Source organism: Camelina sativa, chromosome 15, assembly GCF_000633955.1.
Source record: "Camelina sativa cultivar DH55 chromosome 15, Cs, whole genome shotgun sequence".
NCBI lineage: Eukaryota > Viridiplantae > Streptophyta > Magnoliopsida > Brassicales > Brassicaceae > Camelina > Camelina sativa.
In genome coordinates, this window is record NC_025699.1 from 12,719,760 (window position 1) to 12,741,235 (window position 21,476).

The 21,476-nt window shown below is 37.0% G+C and overlaps 2 protein-coding genes across 2 annotated transcripts in view; both read left to right on the forward strand.

Moving 5' to 3' along the window:
- Positions 1–8,123, forward strand: part of LOC104746603 (protein DETOXIFICATION 40-like) — a 10,106-nt gene extending 1,983 nt beyond the window's left edge. The window contains exons 3-8 of the mRNA XM_010468124.2: positions 39–218; positions 6,853–6,909; positions 7,118–7,356; positions 7,444–7,562; positions 7,674–7,760; positions 7,842–8,123. Coding sequence (XP_010466426.1) covers positions 39–218; positions 6,853–6,909; positions 7,118–7,356; positions 7,444–7,562; positions 7,674–7,760; positions 7,842–7,907 — 748 coding nt within the window. The 3' untranslated portion in view covers positions 7,908–8,123. The remainder of the gene's footprint in view (positions 1–38; positions 219–6,852; positions 6,910–7,117; positions 7,357–7,443; positions 7,563–7,673; positions 7,761–7,841) is intronic.
- Positions 10,607–11,661, forward strand: LOC104748404. The gene is made up of 2 exons (XM_010470052.1): positions 10,607–10,694; positions 10,757–11,661. Exons 1-2 carry the CDS (start codon positions 10,607–10,609, stop codon positions 11,659–11,661), a joined length of 993 nt encoding a protein of 330 aa, XP_010468354.1.

The window sequence follows — 21,476 nt, forward strand, 5'->3', positions numbered from 1 at the left end:
GTGGTGGCTCAGTTTGTTTATATTGTGACGAGTGAGAGGTGTCGTGAGACGTGGAGAGGGTTTAATGTACAAGCTTTCTCGGGGTTATCGAGTTTCTTTAAACTCTCCGCCGCTTCCGCCGTGATGCTTTGCCTTGAGACTTGGTATTTTCAGATTCTCGTTCTTCTTGCCGGACTTCTCGAGAATCCTGAACTTGCTCTTGATTCACTCTCTATTTGGTAAGTCCTATTTTTAGTCAAACTAAAATGATTATTTCCTTATTAATTTTGCTAAGTAATTACTTTTATCTCTTGACCAAAAAAATGGTAATTATTTTTGCCTATTTTATAGTTATCTTTTTTCTTTGCCACAAAATATTTCCTCATAAACCAAATAGCAGAAAAATAAATTTATTATTTGTCGTCCCACATATGTATACGTTTGTTTCTATGCTTGTATTGTATCCATAGGTGTTACCCGTAATTAGTCGTCTTTTCAACAAAACAAAAAATACTTTCGATATCTTGAAACTCCACGTGAATATATGTATGGTTATAGACTTGCATGATGAATTATTCTAGTCTTTTCTAGTAATGATTCGACAAAACATTTTGGTATTCTTTTTATCCGATATGAAAAGTATAGAACAAAACTTTTGTTAAGAGTTAAGAATACAAAGCCAATTTTGGGTGTAGTCGCTATCAAAGGAGAAGTTTCAGTTTTTGTTCAATACTGAGTTTGACCAAGAAGAAATACTACAGAAAGGGATCCATATTTTCAACGATTGGTCGGTGGTGGTAGACAGATGGTATGAGGTACCCTGATAACTATCTCCAGTTTATTCCGATATGGTTCAGATCTGGAACCTACCGATAAACTATTACACAAAAAAAACTATCACAGCTTTAGGGGAAGTATTAGGACAAGTTCTTGTCGTGGCGTTTGATACAGAGAAGCCACAAATCAAAGAGTATGTCAGGGTAAAAGTGCTGTTTGATGTCTTCAGGCCGTTGAGGAGGTCAAAATTAGTCAATCTACCAAAAGGAGGTACTCCTAATGTCTTTTTTGAGTATGAGAGAGTACAAAAGAGATGTTTCGAATGCCAAAGGATGATGCATGATGTGGATGATTGTCCAATAATCATAATGAAGAAAGATGAAGCTCAGGATGCAAAAATCAAAGGAAAATCTATTCAAAAGCCAAAGCAAGGGCTGATTCAGAAAATGACTGACCCTCTGTATGGGATCCTCCAGGAAGACCAAGTGGGTATAGACCCAGTGAGTGGTAGACCGCGCATTGCTCCAGTGGTCCTAGAAGGGATGAGACAGTATATGAGAGTTGCATCTGTAGAAGAAAGAGTGCTGAGAGCGGAAAAGGTTAAAGCTTCGGTAGGAGAAGTAGAGAAGGATCCGATAGCAGCAAAATCTATACTGAGACTGGAACTTCCTCCCATCTTCCACCATGATGTAAATGCGGAAAAAGGATTGGTTTTCTCCTATGAAAACCCTGGAGAATCGGTGAATTTTGGAGCCTCTAGTTCAAAGGAGAGGTTTGAGGAGAGCATCGTGAATATAAATTCAGGAAGGGGATGGCTTAATGAGCAAGGGTCGAGTTCAGCGATGGTAGTGTCTGGTGAGTTTCTTACTCTATCCCAGCCGTTTCAGAACAATGCAACGGTTTATGGATCTAACCCTTTTGAGGTTGGACCCTCCGGGTTTGTTCTGAAAGGGGCAAAGAGTAAGTCACGGAAAAGACCTAAAAAAAGCAACAGAACAAAGAGGTCAGGCGAAAGTGAAGAGAGGAGGGTAACTGAAATAAACATGGGTTCTGAAATGGGATGCAAGGATAAACGAAAAGCAGATGATGAGGGTACAAGCACTGCGAAGTCGCCAAAGCTTAATCCTCAAGAGGTGAACCCAAAGGGAGTTTGCCTAAACCCCAATGAGCGTTTTAAGCTGGAATTGTCAAGGATTGGGACGGTCCCATGACTTGACAATTCCTCGCCTCAAGGAGTTGCGTAAAAAACACTTTCCTGAGGTGTTGTTCTTGATGGAAACTATGTATAATAGAGACGTGTTAGTAGATCTTCAAGTCTGGTTAGGTTATGACCGAGTGTATACGGTGGATCCCATCGGTAAAAGTGGTGGTTTAGCCTTCTTCTGTAAAATTAGTGTGAAGGTAGATTTTAAGTTTGCGGATAAAAATCTGTTGGATGTTTAGATTCAGTTTGGAGCTATCAATTTTTTTGTTTCATGTGTTTATGGTGATCCAGACAGAAGTAAAAGAGCTGTGGTTTGGGAACGTCTGTCTAGGATTGGCATTGGCAGGAGAGACATATGGCTTATGCTGGGGGATTTTAATGAGTTAAGACATAATGGAGAAAAACTGGGAGGACCAAGAAGGCCAGACAATGATTCGAAGGATTTTGTGGAGATGTTGCGAGTATGTGGGATGGTCGAACTGCCTAGTAATGGGAATACCTTTTCTTGGGCGGGTAGAAGAGGTGACCATTGGGTTCAAAGCAGGCTGGATAGAGCTTTTGGAAATGAAGATTGGTTTGATAATTTCCCTGCATCGAATGAACATTTTTTGGAGATGAGGGGATCTGATCACAAACCAGTATTGGTGAACTTGATGTCTTCTCAGGATAAGTACAGAGGACAGTTCAAATCCGATAAACGCTTGTTGCATAAGGAAGGACTGAAAGAAGCAATAGCACAAGCTTGGACATCTAGAAGAGGAGGAATTGTTGTGTATGTTTCAGACATACTGAGAAACTGTAGGAAAGCTCTAAGTTCTTGAAAAAAAAGGAATACGGTAAACTCAAAGGAGAAAATTCACTTGTTGGAGGAGGCTTTAGAGAAAGAGCAATCAGTGAGATGGCCATTACCACACAAAGTGTTTGTACTCAAGAGGGAACTTGCAAAAGCTTACAGGGAGGAGGAGACTTATTGGAAACAGAAGAGTAGACAGAAGTGGCTAAGGAGTGGAAACAGGAACTCCAAGTTTTTCCATGCTTCGGTTAAGGAGAATAGACAAAGAAAAAGAATTGAAGGGCTAAAAGACATTAATGGGAATCTACAAGAGTCAGAAGCAGCAAAAGGTGAAGTTGCCTCAGCTTATTTCCAAAAACTGTTTACCTCTTCAAATCCAACCAGCTTTTCGGAGTGGTTCGAAGGTTTTCCGTCCAGAGTCACAGACCAAATGAATGAAGTGTTGTTAGAAGAGATAAAGGAGGAGGAAATAAAAAGCTGTGTTCTCAATCAATCCTGCAAAAGCTCCGGGTCCAGACAGTATGTCAGCAATGTTTTTGCAACAATACTGGCACATTGTAGGAGCTCAATTGATTTCAGAAATTAAAAATTTCTTTGTGGTTTGAGTTCTGCCGGCTGAGTGGAACTATACTCACCTCTGTCTGTTACCAAAGACTTAAAATCCCAAGGAAATGGCTAATTTAAGACCCATCAGTCTGTGTTCAGTGCTATACAAAGTAATTGCCAAGATTCTGGTGAAAAAGATACAACCGTTTCTAGCTTCTATTGTGTCTGATACACAATCTGCTTTTGTTCCAGAAAGGTTGATCACTGACAATATCCTAGTAGCGCATGAGCTCATTCACAGCCTCTGGACTCATCCACACATCTCTCAGGAGTTTATGGCGGTCAAATCAGATATGTCAAAAACATACGATAGGATAGAGTGGAGCTATCTGAGATCTTTACTCGTAGCCTTGGGGTTTCACCAGAAGTGGGTTTCTTGGATAATGATATGCGTTTCCTCAGTTACATATTCAGTCCTCATAAATGATAACCCTTTTGGTATGATTATCCCCTAGAGAGGTTTGAGACAAGGAGATCCCTTATCTCATTTCCTGTTCGTTCTCTGCACTGAAGGAGTCACACATTTGCTAAATAAAGCACAGCTGGAAGGAAGGATAGAAGGGATCCAGTTCAATCAGGAAGGACCGTGTATTCACCATTTGCTGTTCGCAGATGATTCACTCTTTCTGTGTAAAGCAACACCGGATTAGAGCAAAGCTTTACAAAAAATTCTAAAAGTGTATGGTGATGCAACGGGCCAAGCCATAAACCTATATAAGTCCTCAATAACTTTTGGAGCAAAGGTTGGTGAGGCTTTGAAAGGAAATATAAAAGACATCTTGGGGATTCAGGCAGAGGGAGGAGCTGGTTCATATTTGGGTCTACCTGAGTGTTTCAGTGGTTCAAAAGTCGACATGCTTAGCTATCTGAAAGACAGGGTAAAGGCTAAGTTATCAGGATGGTTCACAAGATGTCTCTCCCAAGGAGGAAAAGAAGTTTTACTAAAAACAGTGGCGATGGCAATGCCAGTCTTTGCAATGTCATGTTTTAAACTTCCAATCTCGACTTGTGAGAACCTACAGGCAGCAATGGCCGATTACTGGTGGAGCTCTGACAAACATATAAGGAAGATTCATTGGCAAAGATGGGAAAGATTATGTCTACCAAAAGACTTGGGAGGCCTAGGATTTAGGGATGTTCATTCCTTCAATCAAGCCCTTCTAGCAAAGCAGGCCTGGAGACTGTTACAAGAACCAAATTGTCTTTTGGCCAGGTTTATGAGGAGTCGTTACTATCAAGATTCAAATTTCCTGGAAGCACCAATGAGCAAAAGACCATAGTTCGCGTGGAGAAGCATCCTATGTGGTCGAGAGTTACTCAATAAAGGGCTAGTGAAAAAGCTGGGTAATGGGGACTCGATCAATGTATGGATCGATCCTTGGATATATGATCAAGGGTACAGAGCCCCCTACAGGAAAAACCAGGTTTTTGAGGTTGGGATGAAAGTAAGTCAATTGATTGATGAGCATACGGGTTTCTGGAATCATGATATGCTAGAGGAGCACTTTCTGGATCAGGATAAAGTCAGGATCACAGCAATAAAACCAATAGCGGACCAAGAAGACTACTATGCCTGGAAATTCAACAAAACTGGAGATTTCACGGTTAAATCCGGTTATTGGCTTGCTTACAAAGAAAAAAGTGCCCCACTCATTCAAGAAGCATCACTGCTACCTTCCACGAATGTCCTGAAAAAGCTGGTATGGAGGCTCCAAACTGATCCGAAAATTAAGGTTTTCCTTTGGAAAGTTTTATCCAGGGCAATACAAGTAGCTGAAACGCTTAAGGGTCGAGGAATGAAAATGGATTCTATGTGTCAACATTGTGGTGTTGAAGATGAGTCCATAAACCATACACTCTTTACTTGCTCTGGAGCTAGACTGGTTTGGGCTCTATCCGATTATCCCTTTCCCCCGGATGGGTTTCAAGCAGGATCAGTATACTCAAATATGTATCACTTAATTGAGAACAGAGATACGAAGGAGTGGCCTATTGAGCTGAGGAAAAGCTTCCCCTGGATACTTTGGAGGATTTGGAGAAACTGGAATAGTTTTCTCTTTGAAGGGAGCAGGTTCTCAGCGATGAGAGATAGTAGACAAAATCATATCAGACGTCGTAGAGTGGTTTGATGCTCAGTGTGAAGAAGAAGGAGGTGAATCTCTACTAAATCAGTCATCCGTACCTCTTGGTGTGAGGAATGGTCAAAAGGCTGCTAAAACCTTGGAAAAACCTCCTCCAAGCTGGGTTAAATGCAATGTAGGTTGTTCTTGGTCAGAAAGAAACAAAGTTGCAAGGGGAGCATGGGTGCTCAGAAATGAAAGAGGTGAAGTCATTATGCATAGCTGACAGGCTTTTGGAGGCATTCTGAATGGAGATGATGCCAAACTGAGAGTGACTTTATGGGCTATTGAAAGTATGAAAAGCCATAAAGTCAATATAGTGATATTTGGTATCTAGGACAAAGAAATGGTTGAGGCTGTGGAGCGACCAAAGGCTTGGCCCTCTTTTAAAGCTCAAGCAGGAGCGATAAGGAGTTTTTTGAGTCTGATACCGTTGTGGAGGGTGGCAAAGGAAATCACTGCAACAAACCGTGGAGCAAACTTGATAGCTCAAAGTGTAACTGGAGATTTGCGACTTCAGTCTTATGTGGAGCTAGGATCACCAAGATGGTTGGCAAAGGTGTTTGAAGAAGAAAAGGTTTGCACCCCGGTTTATGTGTTTTAAGTGTGTGGTAAAAGAGGTTTTTTGTATAGTAGGAATCAGTTTTTTGTATAACTCCCTTGGATGTAAAAGGATAGGATAGATTAGCCTAACTAGTTAAAAAGGGGTAAAAAGATGGGGCTTAATGACCAAGCGTGGATCTGTAAACTTTGGTCTGTAATATTGGGTTTCGTAAAACTTTATTTTAATATAAAATTCAGATGAAAAAAAAAAAGTTTGGGTGTAGTCGTGTAGATATGTAAGTTTGGGTAGTGGCAGACAAATTTGACACTTCGACTGCTAGAGACAAAATCTGAGGTCACATCACATTTCTTCTCGTTTTGTTCTCTTTGGCACCATTTTTTGTCTTCTTCTTAAATATTAGAATTTAAATTTAGTAGTTCTATACGACCATTTGGTCCATTTCTATGATATTATTTATATAAAATCGAATAAAACATAATTTCTTCGTCCAATAATTGAACGATAACTCTGCATCTTTTTCTTTATTTTGTTGAACATATTATATACAATAATATTGTAAATCTAGATTGGTTTTTGGGGAGTCGTACGTATTAGATTTTTTTTTTCTCCAAAAGTTCTGTTTTTTCTCTTCTACCAAACAGAAGCAGCCACCCAATCTAGGTACTTACACCAAATCAATATCGAATTCTCTTCTTTATAATATCCTAATATTTTCAGTTTTTCATGTCGAGTGAAAAAAGTTGCAAGTTTATAATAATTTTGTACAAGCAATAATTGTTTAAGTAATTTTTTTTTTTTTGTCTTTCAGCACGACGATTTCAGGTTTGGTGTTCATGATATCTGTTGGATTCAATGCAGCGATAAGGTTTGTTTTCGCCCAGCCTCACCTTCTCGCTAAGTTTAAATTACATAAAAATTAAAATGTCTCTATCCACTTTATTTACCCCAAAATATCTATATGGCTTCTTACAATTACACACTGAAACAACGCTAAATTATACTTGGACCATGACTCTTTTTGTCCTATTAAATCTGACGAAAATGTACCACAATTTGGTATGATGTTATGTTAGTGTAAGAGTGAGCAATGAACTTGGAGCTGGGAACCCTAAATCAGCAGCGTTTTCTGTAATCATCGTCAACATTTATTCGTTAATCACATGTGTGATCTTAGCCATTGTTATATTGGCGTGCCGCGACATTTTGAGCTATGCATTCACTGAGGGTAAAGAAGTCTCGGACGCTGTTTCTGATCTCTGCCCACTTCTTGCCGTAACGCTTGTTCTCAACGGAATCCAACCTGTCCTCTCCGGTAAATCCTCATGCACCGCAATTTCGTAAACCGAAAGAGGTAGTAAGTTTTATTTTTACTAATCGATTGTGAAAAAATTCATCGTAGGTGTGGCGGTTGGATGCGGTTGGCAAACGTTTGTTGCAAAAGTTAACGTGGGATGTTACTATGTTATCGGAATTCCTCTTGGAGCTCTCTTTGGGTTTTACTACAACTTCGGTGCCAAGGCAAGATAGTTTTCTTATACCTTTCATTTATAATAAGTACTTACAATGATTCTTGTTTTAATTATCATGACTAATCATATTAAAGGCTAACAATTTGTTGATGTTATATAGGGTATATGGACGGGGATGATCGGTGGTACGATTACACAAACCTTTATTTTAGCGTGGGTCACGTTCAGAACAGACTGGACAAAAGAAGTACGTTTGCTCTACTACAGTAAACTATGTTTCATTGATTTGATAGTCTTGTAGAATAACTCGATGTTATTTTTGTTTCAGGTGGAAGAAGCTTCGAAAAGAATGGACAAATGGAGCAACAAGAAACAAGAAGTGGTTCCCGAATGATGAACTGTTTAGATTCATCGGTTTAAATGAAACACCACCGGGTAGCAAATGCTCAAATTAACCGGTCAGCTGGTAATAAAGGATGTGGATCTTGTATCTTTAATATTTATAGAACTCCATTTTAAGCTTTGTATGGGCTTATTTTTAAAACTATAGGTTGTGCCTCTCTTGGACTGGATAGATTATTTATTTTTTAATATATTACTGATTTTTATATACTGATATTAAAAACTATAGGTTGATTTTTTATATCTTGAACTATTTCGTTAGATTGCAAGTCTTTCAAAGTTTCTCTTTTTTAAGTGTGATGGATGTTTTGTTGTTGGGAACTTCCAAGTTTGACTGTAAAAGTTGAGAATTCGGCCAAGTAAACTGAAATTAATACTCCATACATCACAAAATTAGTCCACAGCTATTTTTGCGTTGCGGCACAAAATAAAAATTGGTGTCAAATCGAACTTGACAAATTTTTCCAACCACAAATTGTTGTGTCATGTGCCATGCTTGCCTCGGCATTATTAACCAGGTCAAAATCTAATTGTGACGTTTTATGTTATTGGGCTGTGTCTATTAGGTGTTATTTTCTGTTAAGCTAAAGTCCATTACTTGTTAACGACGGTTGTTTGTAAACTCTAATCTCTTGTGTTGTAAACCTAAGTCGTGTGTATATAAACGTCATTACAAAGTATAAATGAAATCAAGCAAGTTCGATATCTAATTCTACATGGTATCAGAGCAAAAGATCAAAACTTCTCAAATACAAATTGTTCTTCTTTGTTAATCGATAGTTTTGATACTTGTCTTTTCTCTAGTTGAGAAATTGGTGTTCTTCGAAGATGTCAAGTGACGAAAGTAAAACAGCTACTACGACTCTTGTTGCACAAAAGACGGTGGTGGTGTCACCGTATTTGTTGTCAAGTTCTGTCAATCCCGGAACGTCTATCTCCTCTTTTATTTTTCCATTGTTTCATCAATGGAACAATACCGCAACCTCCTCTTGATGATCCTGACTACGAAAACTGGAAAACAGTTAACTCGATGATTGTAGGCTGGATCCGCTCGTCGATTGTGTCAAAGGTGAAGTCCACTGTGACTTTTGTCTCTAACGCACATCAATTGTTTCTCTGTTGGAAACAAAGTTTGTGTTCATCAGATCAAGGCTCAACTTGTTTCGTGTAGACAAGATGGGCAAAGTGTCTTGGATTATTATGGAAAATTGTGTACTCTATGGGATGAGTTGCGCAATTATTGTCCCCCTCTGGTGTGTTCTTGCGGCGGGTGTTCATGTGGTGTAACAGCCAAGTTTGCCAAAGAAACAGAGAAAGAGAAGGTTCATCAATTCTTGTTAGGACTTGATGATTCACGTTTCGGCGGTTTATGTACGAACTTGGTTGTCCCAAAACCCTTGCCTTCTCTTGGTGAAGCATATTCGAAGGTTATTCGTGAAGAACAACGGTTGTCCTCTGCTCGTAGTTGTGAACAGCTACGCGATGTTGTTGGTTTCGTCGCCAGACGTGATTCTCATGAGACTTCGCTAGTCAAGGAAACAACGCCTGAACCGGTTGCGTATTTGGGACGGTCTGATCATCAAGGTAGTCATAAGATTGGATCCTCTTCCATTCTCAAACCAGGAGACAGGACACTCTGTTCTCACTGTGGAAGAACAGGGCACGGCCAAAGTGATTGTTGGCAGCTTGTCGGTTTTCCTGACTGGTGGGAAGAGCGTCCACAAGGTCGCGGCAATGGAAGGGGAATGAGAGGAAGAGGAACGGGAGCAGGTCGTGGTTGAAGTCCGGTCACAGCTCATGCTATAACTTCCAATCAGTCGACTTTCCCTGAGTTTTCGGCTGATCAGCTGAAGTTGTTGCAGCAGTTCCTTGATGAGAAAGCAAGCAAAGAAAAGCAAGGAACCAGTGGTGGTGATCGATTATCTGGTAAGAAAGCTCTAGGTGATATTATTTTTGATACATGAGCTTCTCACCATATGACAGGAAATCTCTCTTCTCTTCACCAAATTGAGAAGATTTCTCCTTGTTCCGTTTGGTTTGCGGATGGAAGCAAGACCTTTGCGTTATGTGTGGGCAGTTTGCCATTGTCAAATACAGTCTCTTTAGACAATGTTCTCTATGTTCCAAGTTTAAATTGCACATTAATTTCTGTTTCAAAAAATCTGAAGCAAACCAAGTGTGTAGCATGGTTCAATGATGAGTATTGTGCTTTGCAGGACCGTTCTTTGAAGACATTGATTGGAAGCGGTGAAGAGCGTGATGGGGTTTACCACTTGAAAGAGGTTGTTTCAGCTAAGATACACAATGTCAAAGCCACCGTAGACGACACATTGTGGCATCGACATCTTGGGCATCCTTCGTTTTTTGTGCTTTCTGATTTACCTATGTTTTCTAGTTCAAATAAATTGGCTGGCTCTAGTTCTTGTGACATTTGTTTTAGAGCCAAGCAGACAAGAGAAGTTTTTCATGATAGTTTTAATAAAGCAGACGACTGTTTTTCTTTGATTCATTGCGATGTTTGGGGACCATATCGGATTCCGGCTTCTTGTGGTGGTATTTATTTTTTTGACCATTGTTGATGACTTCTCAAGAGCCGTTTGGACCTTCTTAATGTTGGAGAAATCGGAGGTCCGTGGCATTTTACAGAATTTTCTTGTATATGCTGAAAAACAGTTCGGTAAAACCGTTAAGATGGTGCGTAGCGATAATGGTATGGAGTTCATGTGCTTGTCTACGCAATTTTGGGAACAAGGTGTTCTCCATCAAACTTCTTGTGTTGGTACTCCACAAAAAATAGAAGAGTAGAACGCAAGCATAGACATATTCTTAATGTGGCTCAAGCATTGCTATTTCAAGCCCGTTTGCCAATCAAGTTTTGGGGCGAAGCGGTTCTTACTACGGCTTACCTGATCAATCGCACACCATCCTCAATACACAAAGGTGTTTCACCGTACGAGATTCTTCACGGTTGCAAGCCGGCTTATGATCAATTGCGAGTGTTTGGTTCTGCTTGTTATGTGCATCGCACTTCTCGGGATAAGATAAATTTGGGGAACGTTGTCGTCTTTGTATCTTTGTTGGCTATGCTCTTGGAAAGAAAGGGTGGAAGGTTTACGACATTGAGAACAATGTTTTTTTCCGTCTCACGTGATGTTGTCTTTCAAGAAACGGTTTTTCCGTATGCTGATCATACGGAAACCTTGTCATCTATTCCTCCGGTCTCTAGTGACCTTGATGGCGATTGGATTCTTCCCTCGGATACTCGCGTAAGGGGAAGTCCAACTGCGGTTGCTCTTCCACCGGATACTCCCTTAAGGGGGAATCTCCACGATGCAGTTGTTGTTCCAGTGGCTCTGGTTGTACCCTTGCCACCCTCTGTTTCCTCGTCACCTGTGTCTTCGCTGTCTCCGGCTGCGAATGTTATTCCACCTCCAGTTGTTGTTTCAGTTACCGAGCCTCCTGCACCTGTTCCTCTCCGTCATAGTGAACGTGTATGCAAAGATAATGTTCGGTTGAGTGATTATGTTGTTAATCATCATGTGTTGTCTCCGTCTACGGATACCCATCACGCTCCACCTGCTCAACCTCTCGAGTCTCTTCCAACGGTCCAAGGTATGTCTTTTTTCTCCTTGACGGATTATGTCTTTGATGAGCAATTCTCTCCAGGGCATCGGACATTCTTAGCCACCATAACACAAACTAAGGAACCGAAAAACTTTAAAGAGGCAATACACATCAAAGTGTAGAACAATGCGATGACTACGGAGGTTGTGGCACTTAAAGACAAGGATACATGGGATGTCACAACACTGCCTGAAGGTAAAGTAGCCCTTGGGTGTCAATGGGTGTACAAAATCAAATATCATGCTGACGGCACAATTGAGAGATACAATGCTCGTCTTGTAATCCTTGGTAATCATCAGGTTGAATGGGAGGATTATAATGAGACTTTTGCACCGGTCATTAAGATGACCACAATCCGCTCCGTTCTCCGGTTAGTTGCTGCTAAACAATGGGAAGTATATCAGATGGATGTCCATAATGCTTTTCTTCATGGTGATTTAGAAGAGGAGGTTTACATGCAACTTCCTTCTAGTTTTCGTCATTCACATCCAGGCAAAGTTTGTCATCTTAAAAAGTCACTTTACGGACTTAAACAAGCACCTCGTTGTTGGTTTAAGAAGCTGTCCGATGCCTTGCTTTGATTTGGTTTCGTCCAGTCCTACGAAGATTACTCTTTGTTTTTTTACACTCGTGCGGGTCTTGAGCTTCGAGTTTTGGTCTATGTTGATGATCTCCTAATCTGTGGGAATGATGCCTATATGCTTCAGAAATTCAAGGATTATTTGTCTCGCTGTTTCGCTATTAAGGATTTGGGTAAACTAAAATACTTTCTTGGTATTGAAGTAAGTCGTGGCCCTGAAGGAATTTTTTTTATCTCAACGCAAGTATGCTTTGGATGTGATTTCTGACTGCGGTGATCTTGGTGCTACGACAGCTGCGGCAACACCTTTACCACAAAACCATCATCTCGCCACTGATGATGGTCCGCTTCTGCCCGATCCGAAGCCCTATCGTCGACTCGTCGGTCGTCTTATTTATCTCACGCATACACGCCCAGAGTTGAGTTACTCGGTTCATGTGTTAGCTCAATTTATGCAGAAACCTCGTGCGGCTCACTAGGATGCTGTGCTTCGGGTTGTCAGTTTCTTGAACGGTTGTCCGGGTCAAGGTATTCTCCTTAAAGCCGATTCTGATCTCACTCTCACTATTTATTGTGACTCCGATTGGTCCTCTTGTCCGTTAACCCGTCGTTCACTCAGTGCCTTTGTGGTCATGCTTGGTGGTTCTCCTATTTCTTGGAAGACAAAGAAACAAAAGACGGTTTCGCATTCCTCAGCCGAAGCTGAGTATCGTGCCATGGCTACGGGACTCCGTGAAATCAAATGGCTTCGTCGGTTGTTAAAAGAATTGGGCATCGAACAAACGTCTCCCACACATTTCTTCTGTGATAGTAAAGCCGCTATCCATATAGCTGCAAATCCCGTCTTCCATGAACGCACCAAACACATTGAGACTGATTGTCATGCCGTACGAGATGCGGTCTCTGATGGCACCATTGTCACACATCACATTGGTACCTCAGATCAGCTTGCCGATATTTTGACCAAGGCGCTTGGTCGAGTTCAGTTTCAGACTATGATGTCCATGTTGAGCATTTCGGATCCTCATCCTCCAACGTGATGCTCTTTTTTATATTTGCCTAGTTTTCTTAGGTGATGTAGGCCATTTTGTATTTTTTTTATTCATCAGTTGAGCAATATATTCAGCATTCTGGTTTGCGAATTAGTCTTGAGAAATCCACATTATATATGGCGGTGTCACTCCGCTATCCATATAGCTGCAAATCCACATTTTGTATTGTCAGCTTCCCCTCGTAATTGGGCTGTGTCTATTAGATGTTATTTTCTGTTGGGCTAAAGTCCATTACTTGTTAATGACGGTTGTTTGTAAACCCTAATCTCTTGTGTTGTAAACCTAAATCGTGTGTATATAAACGACATTACAAAGTATGAATGAAATCAAGCAAGTTCGATATCCAATTCTACATATGTAATTCCAGTCAACACTCTCGGAGCTACAATCGTTCCTTGAATTCCGAGGTTATTATCTCAATCTCTAATTTCATGTAATTCAAACTTTAATCATCGTACCTTAAATTCAAAACAATACTCTTAGGGGGAGGTATTGGTTTGGGATTTTAAGAAAATTTTAATGATTTTAAATAAAATCAAGGAAAGTATAAAATTGAGGATTCTAAATGATTGTTTAGAAAGTTGTTTAAAATCTTGTTGATTTGTTTTTCCTAATCTTGTAAAATCACTAATAAAATCTTGTAAAATCTTTCTCAAAAAATATTGCACAATATTCTTTTGATTCAACGCTTCTGTGAAAAAAAAAAAAATCACTTGCTTATCTCATCTTCTATAAAATCATCTTTATTCAACGCCTATTAACTAGGGGTGGGCGTTCGGTTTTTCGGTTTGGTTTAGGTTCGGTTTTTTCGGTTTACGGTTTTTTTGGTTTTATAAAAATGGAACCATAAAAAAACCATATATAATTCGGTTTGGTTACGGTTAGGTTTTTTCGGTTTATGGTTTTTTCGGTTTCATAAAAAATGGAACCATATAAAAACCATATGTATCACAGTTCGGTTCGGTTTCGGTTTGGTTCCGGTTTTTAATGGTTATTTTATACTTTTAAAAAATAGATAGTTGATACATAACTAAAAATAAACATAAAAGTAAAACCTAAACATAAAAAAAAAAAAAAATAGAATCCAAATTTAGTTTTGTAATTCGATAGATTACTAAGAGATCAATAACTATAAGCCCAATAAAGAAAAAAAATATTGATATTGTTATACAATTTAAAGTTATAAGTTGGAGAAACTAATTATATCTAATTTATCCTAAATATTTTTAAAAAACCAAAAAGACCATTCGGTTTTACGGTTTTTCACCAGACCAAACCTAAACCAAATGCTTAACTAAAATGAAAACCAAACGGATTTTTAGACTTAACCATAACCAAACCAAACCTATTATTTCGGTTTGGTTCGGTTCGGTTTTTTGGATTTCGGTTTTTTTGCCCACCCCTACTATTAACATTGAATAACTCAAGTTTTTGTTTTGATTCGTATTTTTAGTGCTCCATGTTCACGTATGTTTGCTCTCTGCAAGATAACTAGTTAAATATATCTTCTTTAACAATTCACATTCACAATTCACAATCATAAGTACATGTTTGCTCTTTGTCTATCACAATTCACGTGCTGGCTGCGAAGGTACTGACTCTATCGCCCGAGCAAAAGCCGGAATCTAGCCACTATTTATTTTTCTGGGTATATGAGTTTGGTTTGCGACGTCTTCGGTTCTTCATTCTCTGCCTCCCAAAAAGTCATGGACTATGATTCACAAATCTATCTATTTGATGAAAAAGTTTTCATGACTCTTTTTATGAAGAAAATGATATAAAATCTTAAACCAATAACATAATATTTAAATTCATTAACAATCCAAGATTCTTTTATTTTATTTGAATAACATAAAACTTTTAATGACTTTATAAAACTCTTAATCCAATAACAATAGATTTATCAAGATTTTAGATTACTTTTTATAAATCCACAACTAATAACACCAAATTTTAAAAAAGTTTTAGAAAGTCTTGATTGAATAACAACATATTTTACATAACTTTTGAAGTCATTCAAATTCTCCTAAAATCTCAAACCAATACCTCCCCCTTATTTATTTTATTACTCAATACATCGTATCTTAAATTTAAAAATGTATTATCTTGAATATTGAAAATACAAAGTTCTTACATATTTATTTAAAATATCTTCTAAGCTCTAACATCAGGAATACGGAATATATACGGAATATATGAAACTGAAACCCTACTAACCCAAATGCGTGTGTTTATTTGAAAATTGTGTTTTTTTTTTCATAGAAAGAAGTCAAGAACAATGCTACTTTCGTCTAGATTATCTCTCATTCTCTCCTAGCCAATTTCCAAAAGTCTTGAGTCTCAAGGACGAACAGTGATCACTACAAGGATTGAGCTCCAAGTGGGGAACTCTTCTAATTCAATTTTGATCATAATTGCATCTACTTTATTGGTTGGAGTTTATTAGTTTCATCCAAATAATTTCATCAAAGGCTGTACCACTTTGGGGCTATCACTTCGATTGCCTTTATGTTGATTTGTAATTCCAGTTTGATACATTTAATTTGTGGACATTATTAAAAACATGTTTTTTTCTTATCAAATATCCTGCAAACTTGGTTTCGATTTCGACTATTGGCTTGAGAAACAGCGGTTGGTTTTAAATCATCTAAGCAAATGTTATAGTAGGTTTAGCCTTCGTATCATTACACCATATCCTATGCTATGCATCGTTAAGACAAAACCTGTATATCCCGACAAGATGATACGTATATACTATAAGCAATTCTTAATAGTTTCTTGGGGCAGTAAACTATGGGGCGAATTAGCCATGGACATTCGGATATCATGTCTAATCAAATCTTTATATGGGTTAAAAGTGCTAGACCCATTTCGATATTTCAAAAATTTTGTTTCCATTCAGGTTCGGTTTAGTTATTTGTATTGTGTGATTAAAAAAATCTGAAATATCTAAAAACCTAAAATATTGATTACTTTTATATATCTAAACATAATTAAAAGTATCCGAAAATATCCAAATTACCCAAAAAACTAATAGTTGAATTTATTGTAATATTTGTAACCTGGAAACGATGGTATTTTTCCAAATTTTTAGTTTGTGTTTTCGGTTCCAGCTTTTTTGCCCAAGACTAGGGCCAACTGACAAACATTTATATTCATTGAAGTAACTTTAATTTTCCCTTTAACATGCTTATTAGACGTAGCTATGTCATTGGGTTGAAAATTGGAATGAGTGACTGAGAAAGAATGGGGACGTGTACCAGTATTTGCATGTACGTAGACCATATAACCATCAGTGAACAATTTTATTTGGAATCATATCCATAAATATCAAAGATGACAATACATATATACAGAGCCGGCGTTAAGGCCAAGCAAGACAAGTAGGTGCTTGCGGCCGTTTGCAGGATGAGTAATATTTCGGCCTTAAATTTTTCAAACAGAGCCGGCGTTAAGACAAAGCAAGCCAAGTAGGTGCTTGCGGCCGTTTGCGGGATAAGTAATATTTCGGCCTTAAATTACTCAAAAGTTTCCTTCAGCATAGTTGGTTAAGAGTGTAGGTATTGTTGTAGAGGTCCTGAGTTCGAGTTTCACAATAACCTGTTTTTGCATTTTTTTGTTTTTATATTAATTTGTTTTTATATTAATTTGTTGGCCTAAATATTTTTGGCTTGCAGCCCATTTATTCTCAGCGCCGGCTCTGCATATATATACTCGTGAAATTCATATTGGTACACAATTCATATTCGTGAAATTCATATTGGTACACAATTCAATTCATATTCGTGAAATTCATATTCTGAAGGCTTTCATGATATTCATATTGGCTTTCCTGAAATTCATATTGGTACATAATTCATATTCGTGAAAGATTTCCTGAAAAGATTTGAGCGCCTATGAGGTTTGTATGAGCGTCTATGAGGTTTGTATGAGCGCCTATGAGGCTCTCTGATATGAGCGCCTATGAGGTTTGTATTTGATAATTATGATGGAACATTGAGTAAAACACTATTCTGTTGACTTTGATCATACTTGTGAAAACTGATACATCTCTCTCTCTCTCTGTCTCTCTTGATTTCTTCATGTTGATTTTGGAACAGATGCTAAGCATTTCTCAACTGTGTTTATTGTGCATAAAAATCAGGTTGATTCTTGATTTATGTGACAGATAAGGAACTCAAATTTCATGTTGCACTAAGGAAAAGGTAAGTGCGTCCACTTTCAAGGAGCTGCATTGTATGTACCTATATTTGATTTTCTCATATGCTTGTCGATATGTCTTGATATGCTTGTCATTTGTTGTGTGAGTGCAGGTACTTTAATACACTTGACAACAAGAAAATTGAACATTTTGATATTTTACTGTTTTAGAAATCGCTAGGCGCTAGTCGGGCGGTTGGGATGGGCCTAGCGCCTAGAGAAAAAATCGGAGATTAAACGGGGATTAATCTGAGACTAGTTTTAGAGTTATTTTATTAAATTAAAAATATATAGTACTAAATATATGTATAATTCTGTTTATGTGAAAAGAAAAATATCAAATAAAATATAAAACTATAGTATTGTCTTTAAAATTACGGTAAACACATAAAAACATAATTTTCAAAAAAAAAATATAATTATAATTAAAAGTTTGTACATTAGTTATTGTAAAACATCATAAACTCTTAATTTAAATGTTTAAATAACAAAATATATATATTTGATTTATATTTAGCTCCAAAAATAATTGGTATATACAAAATTAAGCGAGAATTAATCGGATTAGACGATATAATCGGATAATCGTTGCTAGGCGGGGATTAGTCATTAATCAAGGCGGAGAGGCTGGGCCTAGCGATTTTACGGGGCGTAATTGGTGCTAGGCGGGGATTTTTAAAACAGGTTTTACAGTGGTGAACCCACACCTGAAGAAAATGTTCAAATAGATGTTGGTTTCAGACAATTAGGAAGACCTTCATAAAAGTTAAGGTCATTATGGAATGCCTTCCTAAATTTCAAGAATGCCTTCCTAAAAGCTATTGAATCCTTCCTAAATATTTTAAAAATGTGTTTTTAAATTTCTTTATATGTGTTTTGTGCCTTATTGTATCACATTCACATATTACTCCATTAATGATGTATAATAATTTGATTTGGTGCACATATTGGTGTTTTACAACAAAGGTAGAAAATAAGAATATCTAGCATGATGTTTTATTTTATTTTTATGAAGGTCTTACTAAAATACGAGATATCCTTCCTAAATATTTTATTGTGCATAAAAATAGGTTCCATAGTGTAATATAACTGGGTTATCAACAAAAGTTTAAACGTTCTGTAGTAATGATAGATGTTGTTGGTTTCCCAAGTTACAAGAACATGAGAAGGTAACTACAATCTATCAAGGAACCATCTATAAATAATGATTTTATGAAAATAAATTTGAATTCATGAAACAAAGAAAAGTTCAACAAAAAAACTCAGCATTACTAAAAAAATGTGAAACATAGAAAGAAAACTCCATTAGTAAAGGGTAATGGTATCATTTATGTGTTACCCTAGTGTTTACCAATATCCAGAATTTTTATGTAAGTCATCCTGAAACCTAAATTTGTTATGAAGGTCATCATGAAGTTCTAAGAATCCTTCCTGAATTTCGTGTAATCCTTCCTGAATTTCACCAGTATCACGACCAAGTGACATCGTACATTTTTTTGCTGCAACAGTTGCTGATCCTCCTAATGAACCTCCCCGTAAGAGTTAAATCCCACAGATTCGCAGTTACCTTTGAACACAATCTAAGCACTCCCTTAACTGAACACAATCTAAATCACAATAGTCTATGAGATTGTAAGTGTTAAATAAGCTGTAACCAAGAAAATTTTTGTAAGAAATCAGAAGTCAAACCTTCTCTTCCTTCTTCTTCTTCTCCCGCTCAAGTTCCTCAACTATAAGGATCTTCTTCTCTGCTTTGGACTGCAAACTAAGAAAACAAATAAAATTCCATTCTTAGAAGAATTTCACAATTCAGTGATAATCAATGACAGTGTAAACAGAGAGAAAAATCGTAGTTGATGATTCATAAAAGCCAAGACTAAGATGCTGCACATGATAAAAGACGATAAGCAAGTCTAACCAGTTCAAAAAAGTGAATTCAACAATTTGAGAGAGAGAGAGAGAGAGAGAAGCTAACGCCCAGCTGCTCAAACGCGGAGAAGTCTCGATTCAAACGCGGAGACGCCTCGATTCAAACACGGAGACGTCTCGATTCAAACGCGGAGCCGTCTCAATTCGATTGTGCCTGAGAATAACACATATATTTTCGCTCTTCGTGTCTAGTTACCGATTCGTGGGTGGTGTTCATATTGAAATCTGGATAAAGGATGAATCGTGTCGGTGTAAGTAGAGAGGAAACGATATAAACTTTAATTTATTGATAATTTAATTTTTTCCAAAATTGATGATATATAAATGTGTGCTAGTTTTGGAACATTTAAAAACATATGCTAATTATGAAAGAAAAATTTAAAAATGTGCTATTTTTGTCAATTGCCTTTTATTTAAAAAAAAATATTTATATATATTTTTTTCAAGATTTTTTTCTTTTCCACATCCTATTTCAGGATTTTACGTAACATTTTTTTTTATGGGATAGAGATATTCATCTTTTGAGTAAAGTGTCAAGACCGTCTGCATTAATTATTTAAGTGGATTTGTCTGTTCTAGAGCTTAAACAAATTAGTTTCATAAATTAAAAGACACTAATGTATATTACTTAGAAAAGTTGTAAATTTAACATCAAATACAATAGATTCTTTCAACTCATATCCATGAGTGCAAATATGTGGTAGACTAATTAAGTACAAATTATTTTTATTTGAAGTGGAGTTTGGGTAATGGTTGAATTTAGGTAATTGCAAGTTGATATATCATAATTTTTATGGTTCTTAACCATGATATAAACCATTTTCTAGAACATTTTCAATATTTTTCATTTTTTTTTATTAGTTTTTGTAGGTTTAGGTACGTTTTAGGACTAGTTGGATCACTTTGGAGATTTCTGGAGCATATCAAACATTATAGCTGAGACGAGCAACAAGGAGACAGCTTTTGGAGATGGTGTCAAGCGACACCAGTGCTAGCCAAGGAAGAGCACGAGATTTCCAAGTTTTGAAAAATTACAAAATTTTCCTAAGGTTTTATTTATTTGAAACATTAGTTCATGTCGTGTTTTAGACTATTTATAGGTTTTTGTAAACACGGATTTTCTGAGAGAATTTTAGAGAGTTTGGAGAAAAGAATCAGGAGACAGCTTCAAAAAAGATTCACAACTCATTTATCTCTTCTTTTGATTTTTTTAATACAGACTATTTGTATGATAATTTGCGCTTCATTGATTATGTCTATATAATATGATTGTTAATTAGGTTTAGAATTTTCATTAGAGATTTCATGAACTACTAAGTTGATTAATTAGTTAGGATTCATAACTTAGATTTGTTCTTCACCATAGTTCGTTCTTAAGAATCTGGAATTTAGATCTTAGGTTAGTTAATTACACACGAAAGTGTGATTAATATCCTGACAAAACATAGGGTGGGTAAATTTTTTATCCGCAAAGGAATATTGTGAACATATTGAACTTGAATGAATGCTAGTTTAATCTTTACAATTTTCAAATAAATTTGGATTCTAGATTTTAGATTTAAATCATTCTCGCAACGAAAACTAGTTAATTATATGTTAGTGTTTCGAGTTCAAGAACCACGGTTAATCTGAACCATGACTAATTTATTTATCTGTTTTCTGATTTTTTGAGAATTACCCAGAACCTAACATTTATTTTTATTGATTTTACAACTTTTTCTTAGCTTGTTTTGTTATTTTAAAATTCTTGTTTTGTTATTTTAAAATTCAATTATTTTTGTTTAGGTACTACATTGATTTCTTAATTTGGAAAGTAACTCTAAGGTTAATTTCAATTTATCACAAGCATAAATATTTTTTAAAAATGATGATTTTGATTTCTTGTAGGATAGATAATTTAGTAAAGGTTTGTTTCAGCTCTATAAGATGGATCTAGGCCTGGAAATTCCAAATTTGAAAATAAAATGATAAGCTTGTAACATGTTGCTAAAATGACTCTTACTGAAATATTTGGTAGAAGTGTTGTCTTATTCATTCTCCTTAAAGTAGTATTTATACATAGAGATAGGTAGGGTTTTCCCTTGTATTTGGTAAGACTAAATCTTTACAATATATGAGTGAATATACGATATGTGATATACGATATATCGGAGGCCCATTACCCCCCCCCCCCCCC

Coding starts and splice junctions, on each gene's coding strand:
- LOC104748404 (XM_010470052.1), top strand. CDS start 10,607: ATGGTGCGTAGCGATAATGGTATGGAGTTCATGTGCTTGTCTACGCAA. Junction 10,695..10,756: donor CCATCAAACTTCTTGTGTTG/GTACTCCACAAA, acceptor ATGTGGCTCAAG/CATTGCTATTTCAAGCCCGT.